This window comes from Aquila chrysaetos, chromosome 26 (genome assembly GCF_900496995.4).
Source record: "Aquila chrysaetos chrysaetos chromosome 26, bAquChr1.4, whole genome shotgun sequence".
NCBI classification, from domain to species: domain Eukaryota; kingdom Metazoa; phylum Chordata; class Aves; order Accipitriformes; family Accipitridae; genus Aquila; species Aquila chrysaetos.
In genome coordinates this window covers 12,922,498-12,946,701 of record NC_044029.1, presented here as the reverse complement: position 1 = coordinate 12,946,701, position 24,204 = coordinate 12,922,498, and the positions used below count along the sequence as shown (strand labels likewise).

General features: G+C 39.0%; 1 protein-coding gene across 9 annotated transcripts in view; it reads right to left on the bottom strand.

Annotated features, from left to right (window-relative positions):
* Positions 1–1,330: 1,330 nt before the first annotated feature.
* Positions 1,331–24,204, bottom strand: part of KCNC2 (potassium voltage-gated channel subfamily C member 2) — a 102,976-nt gene continuing 80,102 nt past the window's right edge. For 4 of the 9 annotated variants that reach the window (XM_030003061.1, XM_030003063.1, XM_030003062.1 and 1 more), the window contains exons 3-5: positions 10,950–11,880; positions 8,368–8,535; positions 1,331–4,447 (exon numbers count right to left, since the gene is read on the bottom strand). In XM_030003061.1, the coding sequence (XP_029858921.1) occupies positions 4,311–4,447; positions 8,368–8,535; positions 10,950–11,880 (1,236 nt within the window). In that variant the 3' untranslated portion in view covers positions 1,331–4,310. Of the gene's footprint in view, positions 4,448–8,367; positions 8,536–10,491; positions 10,624–10,949; positions 11,881–24,204 lie in introns of all 9 variants that reach the window. The other 5 variants (XM_041120554.1, XM_041120553.1, XM_030003066.1 and 2 more) reach the window with 5 other exon arrangements.

The following is a 24,204-nucleotide window of genomic DNA, read 5'->3' as shown; positions in this document are numbered from 1 at the left end:
ACAACCACCCCTTGGCGAGTATTTGATCCCCAGGATACCCACACTCACACAGCATCTTCCTGCTTGACCCAAAACTCCTTCCTCCGGGTGCAGTTTTGCCTCTGGGGGCTCGGACAGATCTGCTCTGTGTAAGCACGTGGCGCTGTGAGGACCTCCTTTACAAAAGATCATCACACCTACTTTTTTTGGAAGGATGGCCAAAAGAGGAAGTGAATGTAAATGTGCTGCCCGTCCTTCCCATGGTATCTGACCACGTAAGAACTGCATAACCCTGAAGAGTGAAGTCTAGGTTCAAAGCCTTCCTCAGTTTGAGAAAGTTAAACGTTGGTGGCCTACCTCCCTTGAAAATGCACTTTCACCCCTTCTTGGGCCCAGAAGCGGGGGAAGAACAGGAGGTTGCTAGTCTTTGAAGGCTGGTGGTGAAGCCAACTCTTCCTCTTAAGAACAGTCAAATTTGGGTTGTAGTCCCAAGACACATAATCAGTTAACAGACTCACCATCTGCTTGTCCTCCAGGTGTGTTTCAAAAGAAAGCATTTAAACGTGGACTTGGTTCTCTAGGGGAAAACTAAGCAGCTGCAGTCAGGATATTCTGGACTGAAGGTCCTGTGTCAGTGGAGGTCCATCCAGCCTTAAGCTCCTCATCATCCAGAGACAGTAGAAGACATCAGACACCCTCTGGCTATCAGTGTTTTCTATAGTCTCGCCCAGCGCAATGGACCACCCTGTCTGGACCGCACGCGGGGTCCTCACCACCCCCGTGTAGCACTGAGGAAAGCCAGACACCTCCCTCCGGGTGCCTGGGGACAGACATCAGACCTGCGTGACTGGAGCTGGCTGTGAGCCTTGTCCTGGCTAACCACTACGCCGCTTCTTCGTGTGGGTACCGCTCACAGGTCACAGTGCAGACAGCTTTTAACCTTTGGGCAAATTCAGCACATTGAGCTTTCGTGGTATGTCACTATAACACATTTTCCAAAACCTGAGCACCTCTTGATCCTGTTTTCTGGAATCTTTCTTACATTCCAGCACCTTTTCCAAAAATTAGGAGTTTTAAGCAACCATTTATCACCTCTTTTTTAGATTGACTTCACACCCTGATGCAATAAAACTGCCTTGAGCATGATAACATCTAGCGCAATTACAACTTCCGCCTGAGGCGTGGGGTCATTAACAAGAAGGAAGATTTTAAACTGTTTTCAAAACCAGCTCATGCTAGTTTTTGAATTAACTCCTCATGTACCCCAGGAAACTGGTTTGAGAAGTGGGACAGCCAGCAGCAGGCATGGGACCGATACAGCTAAAGAAAGCTCATGAGCCACTCCAGAAGATATGTTCCAAGTTCCTCCCCAGGTCTTTTGCCTTTTATTCTCCAATTCAGGTATTACATTTCCACTGGTTTCCACCAGGATTGTGCATGCACCTTGACATGTTCACAGAAGTTCCACGATACAGAGTTTCACAACTGGGACAGGTCCCTACAATTGGGACACCAGGGTGACAAAACAGTTTCTGGAGAATTTCCCGCTGAATAGGATGGAGAGAACATAATTACCACATCGTAGCACTACAATGCCTCATAAACATAGAATAGACTAGATCCATTTACCACAAAAATCACAGAAAGTAACTGATCAAAGAATATCTCTTTTATGTAAAATATACATTTGTAGGATATAATTTTAATACATCTTTTATACTTATTGATGTTGGGTTTGCAACACTTTGAATTAAAAAAAAAAAAAAAAAACAAAATAGTCTTGCTGCCAGAATTTTATTTCTCATAATACTTATAGTTTGAGGTAACAATGAAAGAAGACTGTGTGCTGTGAACAAAGTCGGTGGTATTTGTCTGCAGTCACATTTCTGTTATCAAAGTGAAAAGTAAACTTAAGACTTGGCATGTACACTAGAATTCATACAAATATAGGTCATGGCAAACTGAGAAAGCAAGGACTTATGCAAACCTACTCTGTTCATATTTGTGACCTTTGCAAAATATACCGTTATTATGACAGAAGTCAAGACAGATGTAGTTTACGTCACTATCATTATTAAGTGGGTGTCTTTGTATGATCCACAGCACAACTTACTGCAGGAACCAGGAAGAATACACACAGGGGTGTGGGTCTTTGCATGGAGCCTTAGCAATGATGACTTGAATTCAGCTTTCCTTGATATAGATAGAAACTGATATTCCATGCACACACGTTTTATTTACAGCTGACTCATCAACAGTGACTAGTCACCCCTTCCTCTGGCAGCAGTAATTATGAGCAGTCTTTAATCTTCTTTAACAAGGTCTACTTTGCATGTAAAGTCTCAGTGACCTCCTCAAGGCGCGAGTTGTTTATCAGGGCCCATTCAGCAGCAGCAGTCTCTTTCCAGTACAGTCCTTGGTATGGCTAAATTCCATTGTCCCTTTTTCAGCAGTCAAAAATCCATGATAAATTCTGTACAACACTGTAGTTAATATAACAGCAGCACCAGATATTATATTAATTCCTTTGCTAAAAGCTGTTTGCAATTATCTCTCTATTGACAATATTTTACCAAAACTAAATCAATGTACATCTCTAAATATCAGAAATGTATACTCTGATAAATACATTATTGTACAAGAATTCTGACATGCAGATCATGCTATTGGGCTAGGCTATATACAGAAGAACATGTTACATGGTCAACAATAAGTTATATTTCTTTTCCTAACAAAAAATAAAACATGACAATCAGGGATTATTCAACAATCTCAAGGATCTCTTAAGATTTGGGTTGTTATGGTCTTCCCCATGTAGTTCTAAAACTCTGTGGTTTAGGGTAATTTTTCCTCACCAGCCCAGAACATCAAATCTGCCACTGCATTTGTCCTGTTGCATAAACAGAGGTTAATATTGAATGAAAAAGCCACTAGAGGAGATACAGTTTCAAAACTGTAATGAATGCTGGTTGCTAGGAGGAAGATTGATGCAATAGGCAACCGGTCAGTACTGTAATGCCGTTACTAAATCCCACTCGAAAAATCTTCAGAGTGCTCACATGAGCTAGTCTAGACGATACTAACTTGCACTTGAAAAATATATATATTTGTATCTATACACGTAAGTATAGTCCATATGAAAAAAAGAGAAAAGGAGAAAAATGTCCTTAGTTAACCTTAAAAGAGGGGGGCATTTTAACAGTATCTCTGTGCTTTATGGAGACAGATGGAGAATACAGTAGACAGGTTGCAAAACAGACAGACAAACAACATATAGGACAAAGCACCTCAAAAAACATTGACTGAAGAAATTTTTGAAGCTCATGAGCCAGAGGTATAAGGCTGGTCAAAAACCCGACGTGAGAACTGCTACCCTCTTACAGTGGTACAAAAAAGCCCCCAATAATCTTCTCAATTTTACTTGGTACTCAGCCTCTGAAAATGTTGAAGAACCCTGGAGTAGAGAAATGACTACAGTACCAAGCAGCACTTGCTAGCTTAAAATTGCAAGTCTGGATGGCGTTTACCTTTCTTGCATGTTTTGTGCCTTCCCCAAGCCATTAAGAAAGAGATCTGGCTTCTGCTTGCGTGTAACCAGTAATGACAACCTCTTTGCAGTTATCTGTGTGCAAACAACCGGAGACATTCAGAACTCTGATACAGCAATCCAGTACCGAAGTAAGTTAATCACAAAATAAAGCCATTTATAAACAAGTAGATCGTTAAGAAAATAAAGGAAAAGGTTAAACAAAGAAAAACAATCCCACATGCAGACCAGTCTATCAGTGCTTTCATTTCAGCAGGATGGTACAATGTGAGAACACACATCGAGAGCCATCTGTGGTCTCCGCGATCAGCAACACTGCTTGTCAGGTGATGGGGACAGGATGGTCCATGCAAATGAGCAGACCCAAGTCACATTGTGTGCAACCAAGACACGATTCCAGACATCTTCAGAATGGATTAGAGTCACAAGAAATGGAAGTTCAATGGAGTGACTGATAATTAGTTGGAAGCACATTATTTTAAGTAAATCTCCCTGAAAATATGCTTATTTATTGAATATACTGGCCAACGGCGTCCACTAACTGTCCTTTTATTGCCACAGGAAAGTAGGACAATATAGTAGATAAAAGGAGAAGTGCTACCTTCGGTAATCTTTAAGAGCCAAGATAAAAATCTTCAGCTACCCAAGTGGCATTTCTTACTACTGACAGTTACATCATGCAGGAGTTATATTTGTGGAGCCTATGGTTAATGCTACATTTATTTCCAATATGTGGTAAACAGTATTTGAATTAATACTATGTAGCCGATTGATGCCATCTGGTTTACAAGATGGAAGGGATGGGAGACCGAGAGCGCCTTAGAGGACAAGGTGAGCTGTAGGGTGATGTTACTGGAGACAGTCGCAGAGCATTGCCTGTCAAGCCAGCTATGTTGTTTAAGCTTCGAGATTTTTCATAGCCTTGTATGAGAAAATGCACAGACATCAGTTGAATTCAGCCAAAAAATAGACAAAGACAAACAATACAATGTAATGTCATCCAAGGAGCTATCTGGGGCTCAGAGGGAATCTGCCTGCAAAAGAACTCAATGCTGAGACATGTCACTACCAAAAGATATTAATAAATAAAATTATTTACAAATCAATGCAGTTATTCTTTCCCAGAAAATTAAACAGACCATCACACAAGAGGTCTGACCTGCTCTTCCACACGCCATCTTGCACTCGGTGCTGCTCTGTTGGCTTCAGCAGGGTTGCACAGAGTGCAAGATAAAGGATCCCAACAGGGTTACTGGGTGAGCTATCTGGCTAAGCATAATCAAAAACCCATTAAGACAGACTATAAAAACTGTTAGAATTATATAATCTCTGCTAAACCCAATTCCTAATAAAGGATGATTTTTATTTAAAAATAAATAAAACAAAAAACCAGATAAATTTGCATACAGTATGTGTAAATCACTTCTGCAGAGGATTGAATGATACTATGGGAAAGAAGCTTCATCTACAGAAATATTAACCCTAAGACTTTGTGTCTAATATTGAAGTATAATAAGATAGTAGAGTTTGACATATTTGCAAATGCCTCCTGATTGGCAAATTTAAAACACCATATTTGTGCTCCTTCTCCAGCTGACTCAAATGAAATAAATGGTATTAAACCACATAAGCAAGTAGTAAATAAGTAATCATTAAATGAGGCAACCACATAACGCTTCACAATTTGGAGGGAACATTGCACTTGCAGACACTTCTCTTCACATACACTGTGAGCTCTAGCTACCTACTTTTTGCAACATATAGATTGTTTTCACCTTGTAGAGGCTATGTTGTACAATGACAGAAAAGCATTGCTATTCACTGCATCACTATCTTCATAATCAAGTATTTTCAACAGCACCTGAATAAGCCCACTTGTGAAGAAAAGGATCAGCCCATCAGTCTGGAGAGAGATATCAGGAAGGAAATACAACAAAGATGAAGCTGGACAGGACCTCGGTCCTCAAGTACATGGATATATGCTTCACTGCAAGCGTAAGAAGTCCCATTGATCTCAACAGCACTACCTATTTCCTTGAAGACAAGTATGCATCTAAGCATTTGTCAGGTTAAGACATTCAGGTATAAACTGCTTATAGTGAAATACCGAGACTTTTCCCACAGAAACTATAAAATGTCAGTGAAAAACAGCTAAACATTACATGGGACATCACCAGACATTTTTTTTTCTTATTGAAATGGGTACTGGCTCAAATTCCAGATCTCCAGATAACAGACAGTTAACAGACAGTTGTTAGCATCTTCAGGAAAAATGGTATCTTAGGTTCTCCCCTAACGACAATTAACATATTTCTTACCTACCGAGAACTGCATACTATAAAACTAGACTTAAAGCAAATGTAGAACCTCATGTCTGCTAAAACATTGTGCAATGTTATCTCCAGATTGCAAGGGCAGGCTAGACTGTGATGCTTCACAGACTTCTGATACATTTCAAAACCAGCCTCCAGTTTCTGAGTTTCTATCCGTATTTACACAGATTAGAAAGAATCACGTTTGAAAGGGGAATTGAGGGGAAGCACAATGCTAGTGTATGTATTTAACCTCCCCTGTAAACATAAAGCTTACCAAAAAATCAAAATAATCAGGTAGCTTTTTTACACAGAAACTAGGAAAGTATTTTTTAAAAATATTTTTCCTGCTACTTTTCTAATGATAAAAGCAAAGAACTGATAGAAGAAGATGGTAAAGATGATAAAGAAAACAGGAACTCCTAAAAAATGAAAACCAGATACACAAGATGAATAGAGACAGGGGCATGATCCAAAATCAGTACTTTCCAGGTATTTCAGTGGGGTTTGGATCAGCTCTGAATCAGTATCTTCTTAGAGACGGAGATAAGGTGCTAATGTAAAAAAGCTCAGAATAAATGATCCTTGAACACAACCAAGAACCAACCAAACAAGCAGGATGTACCAAAAGAATGAAAGGGAAAAAATAAAATGAAAGGGAAAAAATAAAATGAAAAAGTAGTAGACTTGATGTGTGAATTAAATTCAAGTATTCAAAACCATTTGGATACTACTTGAAGATGTTTATGAGCTAACTTCCCTACTCTGTATAAAATAAACTTGGAAGCCAGTGGCTAAAACATTTCAGCCTAGACTATGGTTATCATCAGAACCAGTCAAACAGCATCGAGAAACTGTCAGTTCTGAACTCAAGCATCATTTTTCTAGTAAAAACTATGACACATTTTTCTCTTGAATCTAGATTTTGAAATGAAAATGTCCATGTGGTCCCAGTATAAATTATGTTTTATTGTTATATGAATATGTCTTTAGTAGCTGATGTGTAACTTCTATTATTTCTGATCTGTTCTAATTATGGTTACTGCCACATGAACAGCACTCAAATGTTTATACTAACTTTCCTAAAGGAAGTCAAGAACCTTATCTTGCAAGATGCCATGGCAATCTGCTTTATTGAGGTGTTCCTGACCTCCTCAAAGACTGGGCTCTTAGCATTAGAGATATTTTAAATAATCCTAGTTGTTGAGAAGACAGTGTGAGATATATGCTTGGTGGAAAGTGTCCTACATCTGTGCAAAGACATGTTTGCAATGGAAGTCCCATTTAATCTAAACATTATGTATAGGAATATGCAAAACACAGGAGCATAGGGACAATCATACTCTTTACAAATACCATACACATCAAACTCTGGCTGCATATCTGCCTTCACAGGTTTAACCTACTGAGCTCATGCTTTTGAAATGTAAAAAGACCATTTGCAGAATAACTCAAGAGAATTCCTTTAGGGTCTACGGCTGGCTTGGACAGCTATGTTTGCTGTACACAAAGCAAGCTAAAAAAAAAAAAATTAAAAAAAAAAATGGGCAGAAAAATCTCAGCCAAAAATGTTTGTCCAGTGCCACATGGCTACTGCAGATGAACTCTGAGGTGAACGACTGCACATCAGCACTCAGGAACGTGAAACCTGTTGGAATGGTACAATCTGCCAAGAAACCAAAGCAATTCTTATCTAAGGAAATGGCAAGACGACCGCTGGCGTTGCTGATTTTGGGGCTATGCCCTGAGGTTAGGTTTGCAGCCACAGCCAGCTGTGGCCTGACGGGGTAGCCACGCCATCAGTCGCATGGGTGATACATAAAATGACAGAAGGTTTTGCAAACTCCGCCTGGGGAACCCAATCCTACTGAACAGTGAGTAATCAGATTTGAAGAGGCTGAATAACTAGAAAGGCATTTTTAGCACCTTGCAAGATCAAACATTGTTTATTGTAGTTGAATTCTTGTTGGGGTAGACAGTCACCTTTTAGCATCAGTGGTGTATTACAAAGAGGAAACATTTTGTGGCATTATAAACTCAACCTTTTCTTTGAAAGAAATCTAAATAGCATCTCATATGATATGCTCTGTTGTGTTCAGAACAAAAACGTTGCTCACTTCTGACATCTCAACCTTTTAAGTGTAATTTATTCAGCTGTAATTTTTACTAAGTTATTAAGTGCAGACCAAAGTTATTCAATAATTAATTTGTCTTTTAGAATGACAAATGGTATTGAGTGATGAGTGGTTGAATGAGGTCTGAATTGCAGGCTTTTCCATTAAAGATAACAGACAAATGAAGACACAAGTGATATGTGGGTCCAACATCAAGCACATTTTGTGAAGACTAAAGGAGATGAGTGTTTCTAAAAAGAAAGCAGGAAAAGAATGACTAGGAGTAAAGAAAAAAGATACATCGTGAGTACAGTCTTTCCTCTGAGAGCATTGTGCACATCATTTTACTCTAAGATTGCTTTTCAAAAGCACATTGCTAAGTAACCTTTTATGATCTAATGAAAGAAGTCCATACCTTTCCTGATCCCTCCATCAGTAGCACACGTGTAATCACCTGTTGTCAGTAGGAAACATGTTCCCCCTCTTCTGTTTTTGTCTCTTGTACTAGAGCGTCTGATGGGAGGGAGCCTTTCACCAGGTGAGAGTGGCTGCTCACTTCCTGCACTGTCTTCACCTGATAACACTGGTTAAAGCACCATGCCCATTTACAGACAATAATGAATGAGGAAATGAGACATCACAAAGAGCTTATGCTGAATGCTGGATATTCCCATCACTCAAAAAATCGTTATAAGGTAAATCATTAGAAGAGAACAAGATTGCAATTCACCATTAATCAGTACAAAATGGCAAAAAGTATATTTTTTATTCAAGGATAAATGATCTTTTGACTTTCCTGTTCTTCTTTTAAATCTCATATAAAGTTATACTAAACTAACATGAAATAAGAAATAATCAAATCAAGGCTCAGTTAGTTGCCTATTATGGACCATAACTTTTCGGAGTACAGGCAGCCTTGGATATTTCAAACAAGTATTTATTATTTTGGCTACCCTTTTTGCTAAACAAGAGGTCATGTTAGTCATTTTTGCTTAGAATATGTTGCTTAGCATATTTTAAAGACAACCCCTCCCCCAGGAGGATTAAATTTTCAACATTTGGCACTAAAACCTGTTTAATAACACACTTAGGTTTCATTTCTATACTTATCATACTTGCACTGCTTGTCATCATAAGTACCCAACATGAAATGCTGTCTTTGGTCTCTGTAGTTTATTTTATCAAACAGCGAAACTCTTACCTCTCCTGATTTGGCACTCCCAAAGGACTCTGTTTTAAAATTATCTACCATTTCAGATTCAAGCCACACTTCAAGAAAAAAATCTCTGCTCAGTACAGCACATAACAGGTAATGGCATGTTACTGACTTCAGCTTTGCCTTTGCATTTAAACCTGAGCATGTGTTTTTCTGAACTGGTAATGCAAAGGGCGATATTCAGCCTTGAAGTTTTGCACAAAATTCCTAGTGACTCTAACAGCATTCTCTACCAGAAATAAAGCTACAGTGCACGATATGAGCAGTGGCACTACTGAAGAGAAAGTTAACACTTCAAAATGGCTTCTTTTTGCATATCTGCTTTCTCTCTAACTTCAAGGATTATAACACCTTGTAAATAAAGCTACAGACACAGAAGAGTGTCTCTTTTCTCTGATCACACTGAGCCTTCTGCATTCCGGAATACCTTTAGTAGGACCTGATGGCATGAAAAAGCTGTTATCATTAACACTTTAAAGATGTTGTCTGAAAGTGGGTATCAGTCAAAGCACTGTAAAACTAACTGTATTCCACCCTCAGTGTGAGTCCTTTCAAGGGTTTCCATCCTCTTAAATATATTTAGGATGTTCAAAAAGCTGTGTTAACTTTGTCTGCGTACACTCACTCGGAGACTGAAACCGAGCTTCTTTGAACATAAATGCTATTCAGTAACAGAGCAACAGACCAAAGACGGATATTGTTCAGAGACCGATTTTCCAGACTCTTCTTTTTAAAAAAATAAATTTCAATTACTGAACGACACCAGTCATGGGTGGCTTTGCTCTTATTATTCTTTAGCAGCTTTTCAACAGGATTCTAATGACTGGTATGTGAGCTTTGTAATCAGATTGTGCTTGGCTATAAGAATAAATACATTGAAGAAACAAACAAAAAAATCCTTGCTGCTAAAAATTTTAATTATACTGAGAGATAAAATTTAGTCTTTAATTTGAAGAGATACGGAATATGGGGCAGTGGCTTGGAGGGGCAGAGGCTGTCATTTGATATGCATTTTCACAGTGATTAGCACAAAATATTCCTTATCCATCATTTGGAACTCTAACAAATAAGGTCATATAAATCATAAAAATCAACACCAATAACGATGATGTTGCTATGGGCTGTCACTTTCATTTTGCTTGACAAACTTTACATCAGCTATGCTATTATCATTCAATTAATAGTAAATATCATGCAATGTCTCATCTAACACAGACAAAGGAGGTTCTTCTAGCCAGGGAAGCAGAATGCCAAATGGAAAGAAAGCTAGAAAGAGAATTTCTTCTTATTTCCTTTGAGTGCTGGGCTTTTGATGTAAAGCACCTGCTCCTTTTAAATGACCGCTTCTTTGTAGGATCTTGCTTAACAGGCCACGATGTGGCACAGGCAAAGCTGACACAAGAGACAGACACTGAGGCAAAACACCATGGAGTCCAACAGGGTGGGACACGGTGGCTGCTCAAATAGTCACAGTCATGCAGAAAAACAGGAAACATCCATACAACGCAACAAACAACAGGCAAAAGAAAAGGTTGATATCATCAGCAGGAAAGCATTCTCAACAGAGCAAGCAAAACTGTATAGACCAGCTACATAGAGGTTTGGGAACATCGCTATACCTATTTTGTCCTCTATGAGACTGACACACGCAAACACTGGAGGGGAGAAGGGTGGGAGCTATGTCTTCTCCTGGCAGAAAGACTGGCTGCTTTCTGACCCCTGCCGAACATACTGGTCTATAAAGTGTTTTCAGAGGACATGCATTTCCAGTGGGGTCCTACCTGATGATCTGTTGTGCTCCATCAGCTGGTTGTCCTTGCCCAGGCAGATGTCACCCTGCGTGCTATTGCAGGCCATGTTCAAGTCTGTCTTGCAGAAGGTGGGCGAGCTGGCTTGAGGAGCAGGAGGGATGTGCTTCTTCCGCTTCCTCGGCAGTTTCTGCTTCGCCATGGCCAGGGAGTAGTACATCCCAAAATTGTTAACTATCACCGGCACCGGCATGGCTATGGTGAGCACCCCTGCCAGGGCACACAGGGCTCCCACCAGCATGCCTGACCAAGTCCGTGGATACATATCCCCGTATCCCAGGGTGGTCATGGTGACTACAGCCCACCAGAAGCCGATAGGGATATTTTTGAACTGTGTGTGCTCACTCGCTGACGGGTCATTAGGCTGGGCTCCCACCCGCTCTGCGTAGTAGATCATGGTGGCAAATATCAAAACACCGAGTGCCAGGAAGATTATCAGCAGCAAAAATTCATTGGTGCTGGCTCGCAGAGTGTGGCCCAGCACCCTGAGGCCCACGAAGTGCCGGGTGAGCTTGAAGATTCGCAGGATCCTCACGAACCTTACCACCCTGAGGAAACCAAGCACGTCCTTAGCAGCTTTGGAGGAGAGCCCGCTCAGGCCCACTTCTAGGTAAAAGGGCAGGATGGCCACAAAGTCAATGATATTCAAGAGGTTTTTGATGAATTCAAGTTTGTTGGGGGAAAAAACAACGCGTACTAAAAATTCAAATGTAAACCATACCACACAGACTCCTTCCACGTACGTCAGGGCAGGATCTGTCTCAATTTCATACTGTAGCACAGTTTCTGTCCCGTTGACGACCTGCTCAGTTTTGTTTATAATAGTATTGAAAGCCTCATGCGTTTCCAGGCAAAAGGTTGTGATTGAAACTAGGATGAAGAATAAAGAGGCAAAGGCGATGAACTGAAACAAAAAGAGGGAAAAGAGACATCAGAACCACACAGCTCTTCACATTAATACTAACAATGTCACTGATCATTATAAATCTTTTACTGAATCATCCCCAAATGATTCACAAATTTGTATGCATAAACCTTTGCATCTAGGCCAGAGGAGAGCAGCAGACAGCTCTCAGGCATAGGCCAGGAGTCTGGGATGAGGAAAAGTCTCGGTAATGGACACCATGACAGGTTGCAACTCATTCAGATAGTGGCAACAAATTCTTTAATCTGTGCCAAATCATCTGAATTCCATTCAGTTGTCAAGGTACCTTACAAACAGCCCCCATACACACCAACAACAGCAAGATTTAAGGCTGTCCACCTCTCACATCGTGGAAAACGGGGCTGACCCTAATGGTCTTGAGATTACGGTTCAGGAATTGACACCTGGCCTGAAGGGCACCTCAGAGGGTCCTAGGAACAGATCCAAACACCGGGTTTCCTTTGGATTTTCAAAGATTCACAAACACAGGATATTTACTGATAGAAAATGCCTTCCGTATTACAGGTAGAGTTGGTTGTACAGCCTGTTATGTTTGCAGTCCTCCATCACTCATACTCTTAGGCAGGACTAAGAGTAAACCTAGCAGAACCTCTCTCACCGCAGGGGCTGAGCTTTGCCAGTGTCCTAGGATCCACAATCCTGCTATCAAAATTGCAGACCCAGGACAATCTGAACAAATAGGGAAATACAAATTCAGTTCTAGTAGAGGCACGTGAATAGATAAAATACAGTTAAGTAACCTGGAGACAGCCCTCAAAGAGGATTGTCAAGGACTTAAAAAACATTTACTGCCTGATCTTCAACTCAGCCATCACAGTCAAGCATTGAAGAAAAGGGAACATGTAGGACAGGATCTCATAAAAACTAACATTGAGCCAAACATCTGGAGGGGGAGATAAACTTTCTTACACCCAGTAAAACACGCCAAATGAAAAGGTGTTTTGAGGGCAACTGCTCCTTTGCTACAATGGTTAACTTCTTTTAAGTGACAATACATTACCACCATGTTACCACTCCAACAGCAATGGTGTAGTGCATGATTAGATGATATGTTTAAATCTCTCCCTGAGCCAGGATTTATAACATGTTATCAATGTGTCTGTTATTCTGGATTTTCAGCTTAATAGACATTTTATAGCCAGTATTATCCTGGAAAAAACTCTCTGAAGACTTGAAGATTTTCAAAGGTGTTAGGGGCCCAAAGAGACAAAACAATGCCTAAACACATTTTTGAAAATATCTAGTGCCTATGTGCCTCCTCACATATCTAGCTGCTTGAAATTTTATCATTGCCTAATATCAAGACAGAAACACATTTCTTTCAAAATGGCAGAAAATGACTAACTCTTTTGGCTTGGATTTTTATAATTTTAAACTGTTACTTGTTGGTAAAACAAAAATACATGATAGGGATCTCAGAGCTTGAGACAGGTGCTTCATCCTTTTTAATATTATTTATTTTAGTAAATAAACTTAATGTATTTTATGTTTCCCTTAATACTACTTACAAATCACTCAGGGTATCACTCTTTTAATCTGTTAATTCCCAACCTGAAACTAAGTACCTTAAAGAAGCCCAGCAAGTAGAAAAAAAAATCATATTCTTTAATACCACCCTACTGGAAAGGGCAGCTTTCAGTCCAGGTTCCAGTGGTACAGGCAAGAGAAAATGTGGCAGCAGGATGCTGGTATGTTACCACACCAAAATCTTGAATCTCATTGAAAAAATCTAGTTACAAGAGACACAGAACAGCACCCATAAGCAAGAATGCCTCCTATGTCACTTTAATCCAGGCTGCAACATTGCAGCAGAACTGATTTTGTGTACTTCGGGTATCCATCACTGAATTTAGTATTAGTGCTCAGATTGAGTATTGTGTGCCACAGGAGTTCATTTGGGCTGGTACATTACTGAATAGTTGCATTTTTTGAACACAGAACATTATTTAGACAACAAAATGTTGTCTCTACAACCAGTAGAGAGAATTGCTTTTATTCTGAGAAACAAGTTTAAATTTGCAATGCAAGCCTGGCAAATTTATTATATTCAGACTCACAAGATATATCTATCTATCAGAATCCCCCTATATCTACCTATATCAGAGAGTTGCAGCTTGTTTATGGCTTCCTTTCCTCAATCAATGAAACAAAGTTATTACACCAAGCCCCTCAATTACAAACGCTCTAAATCTGTTATCTTTCAGAAAGGACTGAGTCAGGGACTGAACTGAACACTTATCATCCAGTCTGAACTTCTAGTCAATGAGCTAAGCAAACAATCTTACACTGTCTGGCTGATTTTTACCGAACAGGCTTTTCTGCCTTTGCCTTAACTACAAAATTGCTGCACGTTCATAGCTCATTTATTCCTGGCACCTGACACCAACATACACAAAAAAGCCTCAATCTTTTGTGAGACAACTAGAGTCAGCAAATACAACCAGATTTATATAGCCTAAGTGAATTAATCTCAGCAGATCCTTGTAAAACCCCTCCATAACATGGACAGAGAATTTATCAGACTCTAAGCCACTGGTGTAGCATCCTCCAGCACCTTTCTACACAGTGAAGGAGAGAAAAAGCAAACAAATCTGTGGAGGCTGAGGATCACTGAAGCTAAGTCAGCACTGTAGTTTGCAATCTGGGTGGGAACTTTTAATAGATAAAATATTGGGCAACCTCTTTAACGGCAACACTTTGGTGATTTCAGACAACCGTGAACATTTTTTGTCTGAAAAGAACAGAAAATTCTATTCAACTGAGCCAAACTAAAATTTACCAACAACTCAGATATCATAAGGATTAACTGTGCATTCAACTGAACCTAATAGTACGTAAATAATTAGCTTCTGGGCTGTATTTCAGAAAGAGAGTCCGTTCTGGTTCTGATCCTTTCTTAAAAAATGCCAAATACCAAGGTGTTAACTACAGGTAGAACTGCCTGACAATTTATTACTGTTTTGCTCAACACTGACACTGTGAAAGGCCACAGTGCACTTGGCAATCAGCACTTGCCAAAGCAGATCGAAATTTTTGACTGTGCACCTACATTCAATGGTGCCTTATTATCCCTAAAGGAAAAAGACATTTCCACAGTCCGCCGAATATCCTACTCTGTTATCCTAAAGGCAATCATCTTTCAGAGGTTAGAACAAACAAAGGCAAGGAAAAACTATTAATCTAGTGACAGATTTCTTGATAATCCCGCAATTTCCATTCATAGCAATATAAAACAATGAGCTGTACACATTTTGCCATGCACACAATAGCACATACATCATTGCTTTTGAGCAAAGACACTCATTCCTTTAATCTCTTGTTGCATTTTCCTTTAAACTGTAAACTCCTTGGATCAGGACATTCTGGACAGAGCTTGCACATCACCTAGCATGATGAAAGCTCATACACAAGAAGACCTACAATGTTATTGCAATAATCAGAGGGTTCAGAGAACATGCAAGAAGAAAATACAATGGCCAGTGCAAGAAGGAACATTTTATCGGTAAAAGAAAAATGCTTAGGGATTTATTTTACAGTAACAATGATACTTTCTATTATTATATTACATAATCCTAGGCAATGTGTTGAAAAAACTCTAGAATGTTTTTCACAAACAGTTGTAATGATAGAAATGAAATTAAGTCATGTGCTATCCTCACTCTATGCTTTCCTTCTGCTTCATCCTCACTCCATCTTCTCTCATTTTGAAGGTAATGAGCCTCTAAAAACACATTCATTTTTGTTCATGTGGGCAAGCACCACATTTCAGACAAAGTCGGTACAGGTCCAAACTCCCAGATTCTCTGGGGCATGGGACCAACCAAGTTCTATTCCTCAGTCCTGCTAATGTCCACAACAATTGGGGTACCACACACAACTTCTGAGGTTTTTTTAATGAAGCACACAACTCTAAAAGGAGTTAGCCTGATCATCATTTCAGAAAGGTCACAGCAAGAGACAGGTTTTTTGTTGAATCATTACCAACCTTTCACTGTGAGAAGTTCTGAAAACTTAGGTTTTGACTAGTTGCAAGACAAATTCAGCCTTGCTATACAGCAAAAAAGAGCTTCATCGACCCCCTTTTTTAAACCAAAGATTGTGGCCCAAGCACGTGGCTTGAAACTCTTTGGAAAAAAAGCTGAAGAAGGATTTTCAAATAAGATCCAAATAATCAGGCTCCTTTTCTCATTTCTTAGAAGTTTTTAAAAAATAGTTGTCTCTTGTTTGTTTCAATGGATGAGATAAAATTATCTTTCTTAATTTAGGTTTTCTTTTTCTACCTTGAGGGACAGCACTTTCTACATAAAAGAATGGTTGTACAGACACTTCAGGGCCACCAAACCAGCCTTTTTCAAAACCAAAATTAATAAAAATTGAATTAATAAAATGTTCGTTCCATTTTTGCCAGAAGAGAGCAGTTAAAAGTTACAAAAATGTTCAGTATGTAACACACAGCATGCAGAACTTTCCTCATTAAGTAGTTAAAGCTCTCAGTAGGCTGCTGATTCCCTCTGCTCACATTTTGAAGGCAGCGTGCACCCAATTTTGTTCATGTGTGTCAGCATCACATTTCAGACAATGTTGGTACAGATTCCAGCTCTCAGCTTCTCTAGTTGATGGGATCACCAGCCAAGCTCTGTTACCGAGTCCTACTAATGTTCACAGTAAGTGGATTAATCATCTACAACTTGATTTTTAGTGAAGCGCATAAATCTAAAGTGAGTGTCAGATGCCGGCAGATAACTTGTTGGAAGCAGAAAACTTTATGATACCTATTTTGAATTCAGTGTCCCATTGGGAACTGAGTTGCTCAGAGTTTAAAGCCATTTAAAAAATGACAACCAATTCTAGGACTGCAAATTGAGCAGTCTGTGGATTGTCAGAACTTCTGTGCATTCAATGTCATGTTTTACCTTGCACATAGCTCCTAAAGTGCCTTGAATAAATTAAGGTCACTTTAAAAACTGTGGCTGCAAATGACCTGACCCATGTCTGGATTTCACAGTAGGAAAAGGCACCTGGTCGGAGGATGCTGTGGCTCACATCTAACCCACCTGCCCAAGTTTCCTTTCCAGCGCAAACCCAGACATGGGACTGGTTGAACAACTTGTCGTTGTCCCGTGATGGAGCCAAGGCCTGACTTCAGGCATTCTAAGGTTTATCAGCTTACACACAGACCAAATAAAACAGCAACAGAGCTAGAAATTCATCCTTATACTCAGGTTTGTTATTCATATTCATAAAATCAGACTCATACCACTCCATAATTCAAGATATGCTTTTCTGTCTATCCCGCACCCTTAGACCAGGCTATTTCTACACGTTATTTAGTATTCCAAGATGGACGGGTCACAGTCAGTGAAGAGGTTAATGCACAGTTAATTGTTGGTAGTCACAGTCACCCTTACTTCTTGTCCCAAAGTTAAGTTTTGAATAAAATCTCTCACAATATTTCAGTATTTTCCCGGAGAGTCTGTATCCTGTCTGGATACAACTTGTTCTGGGGTTGGATCTCAAAACTTCCTCCCTCAACTCCCCCCACTGTGTAATGTATATTTTCTAACATGAGTATTCAATAGCCCCTTTTAAGATTCGGTTAGTTCATTTGAGTTTCATTGCAGGACTTAGAAGACTTGCCCTTGACACGCTTGCGTACAGAAAAAGAAAACTACTGAATATTTAATAAGCCCTTGGAAATACAACATTTAATATGCTCTAATGCAGGTACAGAATTGCCTTTAAAGAAAAAAGATGACAATGTTGCTTTAAATAACTATCTTCACAGGCACATTATGAGACTTGATACATGCATGTTGCTGGAATTTAAAACAATTTTAAAAAAACCAACAATAATCCTCCCCACCACACTTAGTAGACTAAAAATACAACTACAGGGAGACTGTCACAGAAAAGAGATTGTGTTTATTTCTTAAAGAAACCAGCTTTGAAGCTTGCTCACTACTGAAACCAAAATCCTGCTTTCATTGCAAAAGATAAGAATTTACTAAATGACTTAACTTTTCCTGACCGAAACAAGAGTGAGGGAGTTTCCACAGTCGTGAGTTCTTTGCTTTCCCACCAGATCATTCTTGCTAAATAGAACCCTCAAAACAGAGTACCTTTCCTGTTGGATAAAAAAATACTTAAAAAGAAAGCAGTATTTTTTTTTTAATATCATACTCATTTTGAAAAATCAAAAATAAATTTCTATACTTTGGAGATTTAAAAATTATTTCCAGTGATGTCTGTTCATATCTGTTAGTTTAAGCCTCATCTTTTCATAGTCCAGAATATGATGCAAATTATTTGAAAAAATATCTGCTTCAGTATCTTCCTTCTACTAATCCTGTGACCACAAGAAGTGAGCTAATCTATGCATTAAACTCATCCAATCTCATTGACTGCAAAAACTTAGTCAGATATATTAATTACAAAACTGTATTCTAGAATTTTTCTTCATATGTACTCTAAGACTCATTGATGAACAATATTTCTTAGAATAAGACAGTTATAAGTGGTTATACCAAAATTAAATATTCCCATCATAAACATTATAATCTGATATTGACTTTTTTTTCTCTCAAGGTTGAGGAAAGAAAAGTCTTTGTTCTTGTAAATCTTCCATATATTTGTCCCATAATATTCTCCACAAGCCTTTTTCATTCTTCCAGGAATTCAAACCCACGGTTACTCTGTGGAATCCCCCTTGTTCTGCAGGAGTGAGACCGAGTTAGACAGGGAACAAAGCCAATGTCATGTACTGTTTCCAATTAGCCACAACTAACTTGCGATGCTGATTTTTTAATCCAGTTTTATAGCTGCTTAGTCATATAAAACCAAAGTCTTTAAAAAAAAATCCCATAAAAATTCCAATAAATTTGAGGGATTTGGGTGTTCAATGAAAATACGACTCGACTATGGATTTTACTTAAGCAGAAAAAGAAACTGCATTTGTAAAGTACATGGCAGGCTTCACTCTAATGAGTAGCAACTAACATTGGAATGAAATCACAGAATTAGATACTACTTCCAGCTTTAAAGAGAGTTGTCTCTGGGTTTAGATTTGACAGATTGTCCTCATTTCTGACTTTAACACGACAGATTTTTTCCCTCTGTTTAATTTCATATGGCTATCAGGAGACTGCTAAAATCATAATGTGATTTCAGAATGAGCTCTTGTGATAACCTTACCTCTCTGCATGGTTTAATGTTCTGTGGGGTGAAATTTAAATATTTACATTCATTTTACACAAACCCAAATATCTCACCAAATGGATCATCAGTCTCTTCACGACTCTATTTCTCAAAGTTGCTGTTCTTCCTTAGCCATAAACTCCCCTTGGAAAATTATCATTTCGTAAAAAAGAAAAAAAGGAAAAGTCATATATGTTTTTATGGTGTGATGCATTTTCAGTGCATTGCATCTGGGTATACTGAGTAAGAAACCAAATACCATCAGCAGCTACTAACCAAACTACTGGCATTTAAAATATAAACTCAAGGCAAATATACTATCAGTTTGCTTCATCACTCATAAATCATAATCTTTCACATTATCACTCTTCAAAGATTAAGGAATGGATACAAACACAGCATTTTAAATAAATCTTCAAGGGAAAAATAAAAACATGATACATGAAGTATCAGGCACTAAGACCAAGCTAATGTCTCTAAAAATCTGTAACTCATCCTTCTTATGGGGGATAAGGTAGAATGTCAGCATTAAACTGGTTTTTAAATATCTAGATAAAGATTTAAAAGCCCAACCTTAGCAACCTAATTTGGAAACTCTGGCCATTATAATTTCTCAACCAACATCAAGCCACAGTTGGTAGAGTTCTTGCCAATATTTTTGTTTTCATACTGTGAAAGATAAGTCTACTCTTCAAATCCTCAGTACAGTTCTTCCTCATCTGCACTCCCTCCTGCTAACATTATTTGGCATTCAATTTAACAGTTAACATTCTGCTGCTACAATTCTACTCATAGTCATATATGAAAGACAAATATCTATATATCAATACACTTTTATTGATATACTGTTTAAGAACAGCCTATAAGTAATATGCTATGCATAGATTTATAGTGCGAGAGTATTTACAACCCAGAGTGGCTACCATCTGTACGTAGTAGTGGGAACACAAATGTTCTCTTGTTTGCTCATTCTTTTCCCATTTGTTATAGTTTTACAAAGCAGTTGTCTTTCCTTACCAGCTGAAGCACAAATAAAGAGGTTATGAATGCCCCTTTTCATATTCAGAAATCCAGGTCCACAATTAAGTCACTCTAACTCAGCTGTCAGGTAAATCAGCAGTCTGACACCAGTTTGACCCAGATACATACCTGACTCAACAAATCTTAGGCACATCTACATTTTAAAGCAGATCATAAAGAAAACTAGAGTTACAAATTATGCTGTATTTTAATTGCATTTAAGTGACATGTATCTTCCCAAAGGATTGAAAACTGATTTACAGACCTACCCTGATACAGACACATGTTCTGCTGCTCAGCATGGACAACTGTCTCTGCTGAGCAACTGGAAAGAAGATGTGACAATGCGTTTCAGTGGCAGGGCCACACTTCATGCAGTGGGAGTCCCTGGGACAGGACTGATCTGCTGCCCAGGACATTCCCTGGTACTCCATCCCTGGTTGCCTCATGTCCAAGAAAATTACTAATTTCCTACATGACCAGTGCTGTTTCCCAGTAGGCAAATCAAAACCACCTGACTTTGGTCTTCTATTGAGCAACTAAGTCAAACATGTCATAGCGACACACAACATATATCCCACTGCCATTTTTTTCCTCCTGACGACTCAGCAGAACTGCTTGAAAAGCAATTATGCTGCCTCCAGAAACTTCCTTTTCCCATTCACTTGAATTTATCAGGCTTGTTTCACTTAGGATCTTTCTGAGCTGTGACTATCACAGCAATGTTTTATGTTTTACAGCCAGCTGTGTTTATTTTTTTAACTAGACTTGGCATTTATATTCTAGCACTCATTTTTTTAAAAAGGCATCAGCAAGGCTCACTTTGACCTTGCTTTATGGAAAAGGTCTGCATAGTTACTCGGCCTGATAAGCAAACCACTGCCACTCATTCATTAAACATTGCTATAAATCTACGCACTCAAGCAGGCAAAATATTTCTAGCGGCTGCAAAAATGCAACGGATATTCTTCCTGGAATCAAGGCAAAGGTGAGAAAAAGAGGAATTCTCAGTCCATATTCTGGGTCTGGTATCAGACATTCAGGGGCTTCTTACTACTAAAAGACCATCTTCCAAAAAGAATCTAAAATTCTCTGAAGGGCTGAAGGCAGCACATTTTGAAGGACCCATTTCAGCCAATCCCAAATTTACATGCTGAGTCAAATTAGCATCTCTGTATGCTTTGTTTCCCTTCCCCAGACTACCCGCTGTTCACACCATTACAGCAGAGATTAGGCTCTGGGACCTGGCAACTTGAAATGCTACACAGGCAGTATCTTTCTTTCTGCACTTGATTTATCATGAAAAGGTTTCATTTGGCTCAATGGGTCAAAACTGGGAAAAAAATCCCCAGTATAATACTATTTATTATTAATAGACTTTCACACCCATGCAGACAAATGGAGAAAAGAGAGAAATTCTTAAGAAGACAAATTCATGAAAATTCTATTATAATGTCGTTTGTCTAGTACATAAATCTCATGTCCATTAAAATTACAGAAACATTTTCAGCCCTATCATCTCTGTCTCACTTAAGCACTCAGGCTCATTTATGTCTACTTTTTCTCTCACTCAAAACAAGTCTGATGGCCTAATTTAAAATTACACTTGGGCGAATTTAGAAAACTAAGATTTTGAGGTTTGACATCCATTAAGATTTGTAATAGAGCCCACCTTAGTTTTCACCAGTGAAGCTTTATAACCAAACCATATAAACTTTTTTTGCTATTCCAAATCTAATCAAAACATACTGGAATTATTTACAAATTTTCCAGGCTTGTGTGTTTCCTATACAACGTAATAAGACTTCTACTGCAAGAGCTGGAATAGAAATTACCAAACTACTTCTTAAAAATTGAAGAGACAGAGCCATTTCCAAGACACTCAAAAGTCTATGCAAAGCCTTCAAACAGCTGAGTACCAGGTCTTTTTTGACTGGAAGCTCTTTCTTCCTTATACTAATTAAGCAGCATTGGTTTAATTTTTCATACCTATACCACAGTAATACAATTCAGTTGATATTAACTGGTACCCTTGTTTCACGATTGTGAATTAGTTATGGGAAAGCAAAAATGTAATGAATAGGCTACCTAGACTATGGCATTGCCTAAATCTTAGTCGCTTGGTATGGTAGTTTTAATGCAGCAGGTTTTGTGGAGTAACATAGATTTGATAAGAGCAAATGATGAACCCAGAAACTTCACCCTATGGCTTCTTACAAGAACTGTCACAGCTGCAATCCAGCAGACAAAACTCTTCTGCCATTTGCACTAGCAGGGTAGTGAACAACAGGAGTAGTTTAACTGACCCATGGTAGAGCGGGATTTTTATGCCAGTATACTCTCCCTGTGTGGTTTCTGTGACTTTCATATTTGAATCGGAAGGGCACACATGCCTGCATACTCATCTGCTTTTTCCAGCTGAATTACTGGTCTAATGAAAGATATTATTTCTTCCTCCAAACCTGGCCTCACTTTGAGGCTGAAGGCTTCCTCCCCTGCATCAGCTAGATGCCAGGAAAGTGGAAGAGAGCATAGGATAAATGGTGACCTTAATTAAACAAATCTACCGTCTAATAAAATTAAAACAGTTCCTCTTCAGAGGAAGATTTATGCCTTTCCATAGTCAAATCGCTGGATAGTCTATAAAATAAAACCAGTATCTCAGCTTTAACCTTTTCCTAGGCCAGATGAGACAGTGTCCTTGGAATTCCTCCATCACCTCACAGGAGCCTCGGAAAAGTCTTTTAAGATTTAAAAAAAAAAAATCTTTGAGATACCTAAATTGATGAACTGTGCACCCTAACACTCTGGTACAGCTGAAAGAGTGATGCAGTTGGAGAAGAGTTTGAGGTCAGAAGGGCATTTTTATGAGAGGGGTAAGGCTGTTAAAGCTCCTGTGCATGATGTATGTGAGTATGTTTCAAGCTCACAACACAATCACATAGATCAAAGCTAAATTTAGAGACAGTGAATTATTCATTGCAACAGTAGTCAGCTAGGCATAGCTGGATTCTCAGGAACTGAGCACATCGCCCCAGACAACACTAGTTCATACACACACATTGTTTTTTCAGATCTATCTTTTGGCTCCACGGCGCAAAAAAATTGCATTGATCAACCAGGTGCCCAGAATCTTGTTGAAGGTTTTCCTAAAGATAGGTAAAAAGCTATATGTAGCTTACTTGCATTATTTAATACATTAAAATGCCATTTACCTCTGTCTCCAGGGATGCAGAAGCAACAGTTCAACTGAACTGAGAAAGGGAACGTAAGAAAGAGAAAACCCACCAGTATGACAGTTATTAGGATACTCAGACAACTGTGACGTTCAGATTTCATTCCTGCCTGTTCAAAGCAGACACTTGAACTGAGATGAAAGATAGCTCAAGGCCCTCCTCTAGATCCTGGGAGATGCATGTTTAAGCATACGAAAAAGATTACACAAGTTTTATGAGAGGGATTATATGACACTGGGCCTGTGATAACAGGGAATTGGACTCAAAGACCCAAGAGGCTCCTCCAGCCCTCTGTCCCCATGAATATTTCCAAATCCAATTTACACATTTATTTAATACATAGATTATGTTCTAAGCTATTGCCATTGCAAGCATTAGCATTGAAGCCGCATACAGCACCATTTCAAATGTATTCCTACTCTTTAATACTATCTGCACTGCCAACATTATTTAGCTTAAACATTCTCTTAGAATTTTATCACCAGTTTGCCCTAGGGACTGACACTAATCCTTATACTCAGGGCTGGACTAATTAGCACAATGACAAATACCAGCGATGTTGTGCACAGACCATCATCATGCTGAAGGTTTCTTTATCCAAGAGCTTGTTATTGATGAGAGGGAGCAGGCTAGCAGCAGAGGGGAACCACACGGGACTTGCCTTGTGACCTCAGGAGAACGGAGGAATTAATTCCTGTGTCAAACCTGTCAATCCACCATAGCATATATTTCTTCAGAACCAGGTACTGAGATGGACAAAAGCATTCATCCCAATCCGGCAGGCTTCAGAAGCAGCCTTCCCAGCTTGCCGGGGAAAGCTACTGTCTGTCTG